The 10,689-nt window shown below is 36.6% G+C and overlaps 2 protein-coding genes and 1 pseudogene across 3 annotated transcripts; all 3 read right to left on the reverse strand.

Annotated features, from left to right (window-relative positions):
• Window positions 1-1,874: 1,874 nt before the first annotated feature.
• Window positions 1,875-4,394, reverse strand: LOC145050906 (wall-associated receptor kinase 2 pseudogene; annotated as a pseudogene). The gene is made up of 3 exons (XR_013683438.1): window positions 3,509-4,394; window positions 3,204-3,374; window positions 1,875-3,033 (listed from the first exon to the last, which is right to left on the reverse strand). The product of XR_013683438.1 is annotated as a wall-associated receptor kinase 2 pseudogene (transcript).
• Window positions 4,395-6,010: 1,616 nt separating this feature from the next.
• Window positions 6,011-7,497, reverse strand: LOC145067346 (wall-associated receptor kinase 17-like). The gene is made up of 2 exons (XM_079014511.1): window positions 7,335-7,497; window positions 6,011-7,215 (listed from the first exon to the last, which is right to left on the reverse strand). The coding sequence occupies exons 1-2, from the start codon at window positions 7,465-7,467 to the stop codon at window positions 6,161-6,163; spliced, it is 1,188 nt and encodes a 395-aa protein (XP_078870637.1). The 5' UTR covers window positions 7,468-7,497; the 3' UTR covers window positions 6,011-6,160.
• A 105-nt stretch (window positions 7,498-7,602) lies between these two features.
• Window positions 7,603-8,481, reverse strand: LOC145050915 (wall-associated receptor kinase 2-like). Its single transcript, XM_078999096.1, has one exon. It carries the CDS (start codon window positions 8,479-8,481, stop codon window positions 7,603-7,605), a length of 879 nt encoding a protein of 292 aa, XP_078855222.1.
• Between the last annotated feature and the right edge of the window lie 2,208 nt (window positions 8,482-10,689).

A 10,689-nucleotide genomic window follows, 5' to 3' on the forward strand; every position in this document is an offset into this window, starting at 1 on the left:
TGATGTGGCAACAACCACTAAACACGAACATCATCCCGATGTTTAGTGGTGGGTAATGGTCATGGTGAATTGTTGTGCATACTACGGATCACCACCTTCAATTAAATTATTTTGCTCTCTAACTTTTTTTACCACCCTCCATAATATATATATATATATATATATATATATATATATATATATATATATATATATATATATATAATTTGAAAATTAAAAAAATAAGAGGGATATAGTAGTGGGTATCTCATAGGTTTAGTGGATGGATGGGGTGATGAGGTGGCATCCACCACTATGGTGGTTAGTGGTGAGTATAACGGATGACCTCATGTATTTTTTATTCCTGTGTTGTTTTATTTGAGCTGTTTCATTGTAAGTTTTTGACATCAATAAGTTAAAATGGTGATATGCTATAATGATGGTATTCTTTTCTACATAATCTATTAAACCTTCCTTTATGTTCATATTAATTTAAAGACTAAATTACATAAATGGTCCCTACTTTTTGGCATAATAGGCATGTTTGATCCGACTTTTTTTTTCTTACACTGCATGACGCTGAAGTTTTTGATTATGGTTAATCCGAAGAAGCTTATTACATAACAAAAATCATCTCATTATCCAAGGTGTACATTGTCTATGTGAAACGTATTGTCCCTCACTTTTTGTGAAAGATCTAAAAACATTTGTTATGTGATGTCATAAGGGTGTTGGGGAGTGCTTTTTAAAATGACTTAATAACTTATTGACTTTTCAAAAAGTCAATAAGCTAAAAAGACTAACTCTTTAGGCAAAAATAATGACTTTTTCAAAAAGTCGGGAATACTTGATTTTTCCAAAAAGCCAATAAGGAGGTTCAAAAGCACTCCCTAACACCCTTTCTGGATCGTCTTTTGGTCTGGAAAAAACTTTTTGATAAAGGTATCGACGTGCATTTTATTTTGTATCTTGTTTGTAGAAATGAAACAAAATATGTCATTCACTTTTTGGTGAAATGTGAGGTTGCTACTGGATCTTGGAATGTTATATTTAGATAGATGAAAATAGATAACATGCTGGCTGATTCTATTACTGATATTATTATGTTGCTAGATGCTTTGGTGGTACATAGGATAAAAGGTTGATGATAGAATGGATTGTTATACACAAAGTGTAATCAAGGTTCAAAACACCAAAAACAATTTAAGAGGGACTCGTTTGTTAATTAATGATAAGTACGATGATGTGATTAAAAAATTAAAAGTATTGAGGACTTACTATGTAATTAATATATGGTGGATAATTATCATATATTAATTAATAATTAATAGATATTTAATTATTATTTCAAATTGAATCTACTTTAATAAATGAAGTTTTTTTTGCCATATGTTACACTTTTATTCAATTTGTCAAATATCATTTTGTGGTTATTTTGAATTAATTTTTTTTCCATGTCATTTTATGAATTTTTCTATTTTATTAGATTCCCTATAATATTTCAATGTAATAATTACAATAAATATAGTAAATGAAGTTATGTTTTAATTTTAAAATTCTCAAATTAAAGCTTCTTAGTTTTTTTTTGTTTATTTATTTAAATTATTTGTTTAAATCTAAAAGATAAAAATATTTCAATAATAATAATTCATTATTTTTCTTATTGTCTTATAAATTAAAGTTCTTAAATATTTTGACTTTTATATTTAATTTCTTTTTTAAATTAACTCATATACTACATGGTCTCGGAACTAGTTTAACTAATAAATATAAATTAAATCAAGAGATAATGACAAACCTTCGACTATCTCCTCAATTGTATAGTCTTCAGGCCTTACAAACCTTCTTTTTCGTCTGTGGGATTTAGTGGGTAAGTATAGTTGTTGTGACCGGAAATGTAAGTTTTTTTATAATTCATGATTTGAATCGTAACTCGAGTCATGATATATATAAACAACCACTAGACTCTAAGACCAGTATTTAAAAGAAAATGTGCTACCTAAATACTTTGAGCTTCAATGGACAACAAAACACATCTTAGTTGCTCGAGCTCATGTTTTACTTCTTTCATTGTAGGCCTCGTCTTCCCTTCAAGATCAAGGCAGTTAATTGCTATCTTAGTAAAGCGTTTCACCACCTCCGCATACACATCTCCTTTTAGTTGATCATCAAGAACTTGAACCAATAAATCACATTCCAGTAGCGAAGTGAAGTATGCAGCTGCACCTCTATAGACTGTTAGTGGTATCTCTAAAGAATGAATCTTTGTTCCCGTAAGCAACTCTAACAGAACAACTCCAAAACTATAAACATCACTTTTTTGGGTTAGTTTGCATGTACGAAAATACTCAGGATCCATATACCCGATTGTTCCTTTAACAAATGTTGATAGGTGGGTTTCACCAAGAGGAACAAATGTTGAAATCCCGAAATCAGAAACTTTTGCAGTGAACTCATCATTCAATAGTATATTTGATGGCTTGACATCTCTATGGATAATTTGTGTGGTTGAGTGCATATATGCAAGAGCTTCAGCAGTTTCTGCAGCTACCTTGAGCCGTTTTTCAAATGTCAATATGGGATGTCTATGTATGTGGTGGCATAAGGTCTTATTGGTTATATATTCATACACAAGCAAGGGAACATGTGTCTCTAGGCAACAACCAAGGAGTTTTACGATGTTGGGATGATTAATTTGTGATAGAATGATCACCTCATTTACAAACTGCTTGATTTGGCCTTGGTCAATTACTTTAGATTTCTTGATGGCTACCACTGTCTTATTTGCTAAAATTCCTTTGTAAACAGTACCATAACCCCCTTGGCCTATGATGTTGGTTTCATTGAAGTTGTCTGTTGCTTTCTTTAGCTCTTCTTCAGTGAAAATTTTTGCTTTGTTGACAGGATCTTTACATGTAAATAATGTTTTCTGTAACATGATGCCACCGTTTTGCTTGAAGAAGTCCTTTCTACCCTTTAGTCTTATCCTCCGTTTGGCTCCACAGTAGACAAAATTCATTACCACTACTGCACCTGCAACACCTTCAATGATACCTGCATCAAAGCTTTCAACATGAGCCCTTTGTTAGCCATCAAATGGAGATGGGTAATGCAAACCCTCCCCCTTAAATCCATAATATTTTCAATTATTGGACAGTTGTGTTTTGGGACTTTAAAGCCATAATTATCTGGTCAAAGATAACGATGTTTGTATCATTAACTACCTTCAATGACTGATCTAGGTTTTGATTGTGGCTCAACAGGTGTGCACTCTCCACCTTTTTTTGCGTTACCTTGGTGATCATTTGGACAAATACAATTATAACCCCCACGTGTGTTCTTACAATATCCTTGCAAGCAGTCATTGAGCTCTGAAGATTCACATTCATTGACATCTAACAAAAAATGTGAGATAAAACAGTACTTGTCATGCATGATACCATATATGATATTCCATATGTATTGTTTAATTTGTGTAGACAAACATATTTAAATAATATAAAAATAGGGTAGAAACTAGAAAGTATACCTTGACATCCGTTTTGGATGTAAGGGTTTCCGGTGTATCCATCAGAGCATTTGCAACGATATCCATTAACACCAGTTTCCCCTTCATAGCATACACTGTTTTCTTGGCACATGTAGGTTACTTTATCCTTTTGAGCTTCTTCACACTTTGTATCCCCCACAGACCAGTCAAGCGCTACAGGGAAAGACATGTTGTTTCTCATATTGCGTAGCTCACTGGTGTTAAAGTAATACTTGTCTTTTTCCACAATGAAAGCATAACCACATCTACTAAGATCTCCTACCATTGATGTCTTGTTTTCTGGGAGACCGATATCAATTTCGGCATATGTCATGCCTTGCGGAATACTAGCTTGGCAACATCCATGGCCAAGGCATGACCCATTTCTAACAGAACCGTGAAAGTAATTACAATCCAATAGACACTTCATAGCAACAGACGGGTTGTGAAGCCCAATATTGGCTTCAAGGTCACAGCCAATTCCCGTGAACCAGTTTTGTGTGCTTGAGAAGGGGAACCTGGTTGTATTAATTCTTGTCGTTGAGCCAGAAGCTAACTTCCCCCACTCATTGTAGCATCTATATGCAATTGGTAGATTAATTCTAATAAGGTTGCCATCTATTTTTATCTCTACAACTTCTAGAGGACGAGACAAGAATCCAAACATCACCGTAAATATGCTAGAAATGTTCAAGTGTGGAATTCCAGTTGTGGAATTGCAGTGTATGTAGTAAGACTCATCTAGGTAGCAGCCTTCTTCAATTCCAAAAGGGTAAGGTATGGACACATTTCCACATTTGTCAGAACATGTGGGCTTGCATTGCGTAGCATTCATGGACCCCATCAGCAAAATCGGCAGCATCAGTAGTAGTTGAGACAATTTCATGACTTTTTTTAGGTGTGATTAACGTGAAATTTTGGTGACGAATTCAAAATATATATGTAGGCAGACTTGTAAATATATATTAGGTACAAAGTGCCTGGATTACATTGTCATTTGTCACCTTTGGTTCTTAGAAAGGAATGTTTCCCTACTTTTTCTACTTTTGTATCTAGCTAGCCTTTCTCTCATCGTTATTTTCTGTGATTGGTTTGGGCAAATCGTTATTTACAATGGATCTATGCGTGAATAAAACATACATAAACCCCATTTTCCAAAATAAAAGCTCAACTAAATGACAGCTAGACCTAGAACTGCTTTGTATAGTTTTAGGTTTTCCTAGAAGTATCTTGTGGTTTCATCTGTGTTACCCTAGGATATGATGCAGGGGAGTCCAATAAAAGAAGATAACTATGAGGACCTTTACGGCAGAATCTTTTAAGTTCGGTAAATTACAAGAAAGAATGGTTAAACTGGAAATTAATTAGTATTAGTGCTTGCTTAATTTGTGTTTAATTTTAAGACCATGCCATCCTATAAATCAGATATGTTTTTTTACAGCAATAAAATAATTTCATTCAACAAAAATTACAACGGGGAAGACATGATCAGATCACATATATGTTTCTACACAAGTTTGACCATGTAATATTCTTATAACATTTAGATAAATCTGACTTGGGGCCAACATATTTGATACTCAAATCTAGTAAATGGTGATGCATCTTTTTGGACATAAAAAGTACAAAACTTCATGGATTATTTACAATGTGTATTCCTATATAATAGCCTTCATCAGTATAAGGCGGCATTAGCGGTTTTGTTGACGTGGGCATGCAAAAACACCGTGGCAACACGGCTACACCGTCCCTTGCAAGCCGTTAAGGGGTTGTCCGTGGTCACGACAACGACTGACAACTGGTAAAATTTCGAACGCTGACTCGCTTTTGACTGTTTTCAAACGGTTACTTTGAATAAAATAAAATAAAATAATATTTTTTTTACCTATAAATACATATACAACACCTAATTTTTAATCATCACTCTATTATTTCTCTATTTCATAAAATCTTTCAACAATAAAAAAAAACGGATGTGTTTGATATGTTCTACCCGTTCAACGATGATAACGACAACGATGATATCTTTGGGACTATGATGTACCAGTATTCTGCGGACGTGTTAGTACAATCAGATCCAACTCCACTACTAATACGACGTGCGACGTTAAATAGAGATCGCGAAAAAAGGCATAGACATTTGGTTAACGATTATCTTGCGGATAATTGTACCTACCAACCACACATTTTCAAAAGAAGGTTTCGTTTGCGAAAAAATGTGTTTGAACGAAAAGCCAACGTTTTGGAAAGCAGATATCGTTTCTTTTAAGTTTTGTAAATTATAATGTAGTTTTTAGATAAAATAAATACAATTTTTACCAATTAAATATATGTTTAGGCATAAAATTTTCCAAATGAGATATGATGTTATAACATATTTAGATAAAATAAATACATTTTTGTAAATTATAATGAATTTTTTTATAATTACTTAAAAAACAAAAAAAAATGATGGCATGGAAAATAGAAAGTGTTATAACATGTTGTAACATGTCTATTTCTTTCGATTGGTGTTATAACAACATGGTGACATGGCATGTGAAGTGACAGTTTTTTTGTGTCTTAATATGTTATAACATGTTGCCTATACCAACCAGTCTAGTCACATCCGGTGGTTGTGTAAAACTGGAAGAAGATAAGATCTAGTCCAGCCTAAAGGCTTTCAGCTTCGATTGATGACAAAACACATCTTAGTTTCTCAAGCTCTTGTTTTACTTCTTTCATCGTAGGCCTTGTTTTTCCTTCAAGGTCGAGACAGTTAATTGCAATCTTAGCCACACATTTCACCACCTCAGCATACTCTTCCCTCTGTAATTGATCATCAAGAACTTGAACCAAAACATCGCGTTCTATTAGTGATGCAAGATATGCTGCAGCACCCTTATAAAACCTTAGGGATATCTCTAGAGAATGAATCTTTGTTCTGGTAAGTAGCTCGATTAGAACAACTCCAAAACTATAAACATCACTCTTTTCAGTTAATTTGCATGTACGAAAGTACTCAGGGTCCATATACCCTATTGTTCCTTTTACAATTGTTGATAGATGGGTTTCACCAAGAGGGACAAATCTTGAAATCCCGAAGTCAGAAACTTTGGCTGTGAACTCATCATTCAATAGTATATTTGATGGCTTGACATCTCTATGGATAATTTGGGTGGTTGAGTGCATATAGGCAAGAGCTTCGGCAGTTTCTGCAGCTATCTTTAGCCGTTTTCCAAATGTCAGCATAGCATGCGTATGTATGTGGTAGCCTAAGGTGCTATTAGTTATGTATTCATACACAAGCAAGGGAACAGGTGTCTCTAGGCAACATCCAAGGAGTTTTACAATGTTTTGATGATTGATTTGTGATAGGATGATCACCTCATTTACAAACTGCTTGATTTGGCTTTGGTCAATTACTTTAGACTTCTTGATCGCAATCAATGTCTTGTCGGCTAAGATTCCTTTGAAAACAGTTCCATAACCCCCTTGGCCAATGACATTGGCCTCATTGAAGTTCTTTGTTGCTTTCTTTAGCTCCACTTCTGTGAAAATTTTTGCTTGGTTGACAGGATCTTTACATGTAAATAATGTTTTCTGTAACATGATACCACCATTTTGCTTGAAGAAGTCCTTTCTAACCTTTACTAGTTTCCTCTGCTTGAGTCCCCAGTACGCAAAAATCATTGCTACAGCTGCGCCTCCAACACCTTCACTGATACCTGCGTCATCAGAGCTTTAAATTAGCATCAGTCCATGCTAACCATCTATTAGATCTAGCTGCAGTTGAACCCATAATAATTTGGTCAAAAAAGAAATTACTTTTTGTATCATATATTACCTTCAATAACCGACCTATTTTCTGATTTTTGTTGGATAGACGTGCACTTTCCACCTAGTCTGGCATTACCTAGGTGACCCTTTGGGCAAACACAAGTATAACTCCCGTTTGTGTTCTCACAATGTCCAGCCATGCAATCATTGAGTTTTGCAGATTCACACTCATTGATATCTAAAAGAAAATATAAAATGAAACGATTGTGATGGACCTGATGATACCCATGTACTCAAAATCTCGTTGAATTTGTAATATAAATGTAGTGTACAAATTAAGAACCTTTACATCCGTTGGCCATGTATGGATTTCCCTCATATCCATCAGAGCATTTGCAGCGATATCCACTCAGACCACCTTCCCTGTGATCATAGCATACACTATTTTCTTGGCACATGTAATTTACGTTGTTCTTTCTAGCTTCTTCACAATTTGTTACCCCAACAGACCAGTCAAGCACCACTGGGAAAGACAAGTTGTGTCTCATATTGCGGAGATCAATTTTGTCAAAGTAATACTTATCTTTCTCCACAATGAAAGCATAACCACACTTAAAATAACCCAATTGATGGCCTCTTGAGGTAATTGCAAAATATGAGGAAATTGTCATGCCTTGTGGAATGGTGGCTCTGCAACATCCATGGCCTAAGCATGTCCCATTTTGAAAATATAGAAAATTGGGACACTTTGTTGGGCAATTCATGTTTATAACCGGCTTTGCAAGCTCAAGATGAGCTCGAATGCCACAGCCTACTCCGGTGAACCAGTTGAGTGTGCTTGAGAAGGGAAACCTGAGCGTTTGAACTAATACAACATCCCCGGAAACTATCTTCCCACTGCTGTTGAAGCAAGTATGCGCAATTGGGAGACTAACTCTAAGCTGGCCCTCCATTTTTACCTCTAAAACTCGTAGATTAATAGGTACTCCATAAGGAAACACCAAGCTGGAACTCCCGTGTAACCGGGGAATTTGTGTTGTCGGGTTACATTCTATGTAGTAGGACTGGTCCATATAGCAGCCCTCTTCTGTTCCAAAAGGATAAGGTATGGTAACATTTCCACATGTTCTTTGGCAAATAGGCTTATCAGGTGTAGCAATCACAAGTCCCATCAGCAAAATTTGCAGAATAAGTGCTACATTAGAAAACTCCATGTGTTTTAGCGGTGATTAAGATGAAGATTTGGAGATGAATCACAAATACGTATGCATGAAGGTGCTAATATATTGGGTACACGTACGATGCCTAGTGAAGCAGATGGTCAGTTTGTCACCTATGGTTCCTAGGCTAGGGGAGAATATTTTTCCTACTTTTTTGTTTGTATCCTTTGTCATTCTATGTTTGGTTCCGGCGACCGTCTCCTTTTGAAGATTAAGAATAAAACATATATAAATAACGGCATAACCCCTCATTTCCAAAACAAATGCTCCACTAAGTCCCTTCTTGCATCATATATATGGTTCTTTCTGTACATTAATTCCTAGGATATGATGCATGTGAAGCGGAAAGAACATAGTTTTGACCACCTTTTTGGCAGAATCTTTTAGGTTCAGTAAATTACAAGAAGAACTTGTTAAAGTGAAAATATTATATTAGGTTTGTGCTCTGGAATATCTTATGAAAATTTGATTTTTTTTTTTCCTTTTTGAGAAATTAAATATCCTCCTATTATCTTCTTATATATATATGAAAAAATAACAAATGTTTTAAAATATTATTATTTTTATCAAAATTAACAATTTTTAACATTTCATATGGGTTGAAGATAAATAGGAAGAAAAAATAGGAGGATATTTAATTTTTTTTATGCCTCGTTTAGCTCTACCGGCAAACTAAAAGGTTCTCGATCTGAGTCTAGTTTCCAAACAAAGAAGAGTAAGGTGCCATTTGTCTTTTCAAAGCAAAAAAGTCTGAAGTCTGCAGACCACCGCTGCAACTCTCTGTAACTGAAGAGGGGGACCAAACGGCTGCAACATGTAATAAAAAGTTTGTTTGTTTTTTTAACATCTTCAGACTGCTGCAATAAGTTAAAGTAAGGTGTGAAAATGTTTGAAGCAGATGGTCAAGATCCACTTACATGCAGAGGACTTCCGAGTCATGCATGAACTCCAAACTATAGATCTACCTTTCCCAAGCCTATTCCCCACGTAAAGTTGCAAACTTTACGTGTAGAGAGGGAGATCTAGGCAAAATGCACTAATAACTAGGGTTTAAGACCAAGAGGCTCCAAATTCCACCCAATGGCTGATACTTTACGGGATTCTAAACGAAAACAAGCATGGATCTGAGGTAGCAACCTCAGATCAGGACCTCAAGCTCAAGATTGATCTTAAACATGGCTTAAAAGCCCCAAAACTCATAACCAAGGAAAATCTGGAGGAGAGAAACGACTTAATACCTTCAAATGCTCTGAAATGCTCCCCAAACTTCGGATCCAAGACCACTCCTTGATGCTTCAAAGATTCCCACTCCTTCTTCTTCCTTAAAACCACTCAAAAATGGCTAAAAGCTTGAATGAACACAATGGAGGCTTAGGGTGCGGCGTTCTGGGTGTGAGAGACAGTAAAGGAGCCCTAGGAAGAAGATTGAGACGTTTAAATAGGCTCCAAGCCCCGGATTTAGGGTTTTCCTCGCACAGACTAGACTCGCCGAGTCCACTTGGCCGACTCGCCGAGTTGGTCACTACTCCTCGACCCGGATCCCGCTCCGACTCGCCGAGTCCTTCCTTAGACTCGCCGAGTCCCTCTTAAATTTAGGGTTTCCTTTACTTTCTTGGCTTTCAAAATCTTGGGTGTTACAATTCTCCCCCACTTAAACTGAACTTCGTCCTCGAAGTTTACCATGGCCCACCGCCTGCGATCTGCCTCCAATACCCAACACCAGCCGCCTACCTGCGTTGGTCTTCCACCTGGTCATTCTGACTAACATCAACCTCGCGGGTAAACCTCGGGTCAAACCTGACCCTGAACAACTTAGAAACAGAACTTACTCAACCGATAATCCTTCTGGTACTCACCGAGTACTGCACTGAACCCGCAGAGGTTCTCCACTACTTTCCTTGCGCAATTTCCTTGCCTTCCCAAGGCAAAGCCTCATAACCAACTTTTCCTTTGACACTGTGAAGGTTCTATCCTTCACTACCTCCATCACCCCCCCCCCCCCCCCCGCTATTCCCAGAACGGGTCATCACCGTCAGTACTCACTGACACTCCTTTCTGCCAACACTTGGTGTCGAGCACCCCTCGACTCAACTAACTGAATTCCACCATACGCTGCATACTCGCACTGCCACCGACTGACAATTCTGCTATTCCTCGTCTGACTCCCTGATAAACTGGGACCGCCCTGGTCCCTACCAACCT

This window comes from Lactuca serriola, chromosome 1 (assembly GCF_051521515.1).
Source record: "Lactuca serriola cultivar US96UC23 chromosome 1, Lser_US96UC23_V15, whole genome shotgun sequence".
NCBI classification, from domain to species: domain Eukaryota; kingdom Viridiplantae; phylum Streptophyta; class Magnoliopsida; order Asterales; family Asteraceae; genus Lactuca; species Lactuca serriola.

What these genes read in the sequence shown, in the direction of transcription:
- LOC145067346 (XM_079014511.1), bottom strand. Translation starts at nt 7,467, where the DNA reads ATGGCTGGACATTGTGAGAACACAAACGGGAGTTATACTTGTGTTTGC. An exon ending in AAATAGGTCGGTTATTGAAG is followed by an intron (nt 7,216 to 7,334) that starts GTAATATATGAT and finishes CTGATGACGCAG; the next exon opens with GTATCAGTGAAGGTGTTGGA.
- LOC145050915 (XM_078999096.1), bottom strand. Translation starts at nt 8,481, where the DNA reads ATGGAGTTTTCTAATGTAGCACTTATTCTGCAAATTTTGCTGATGGGA.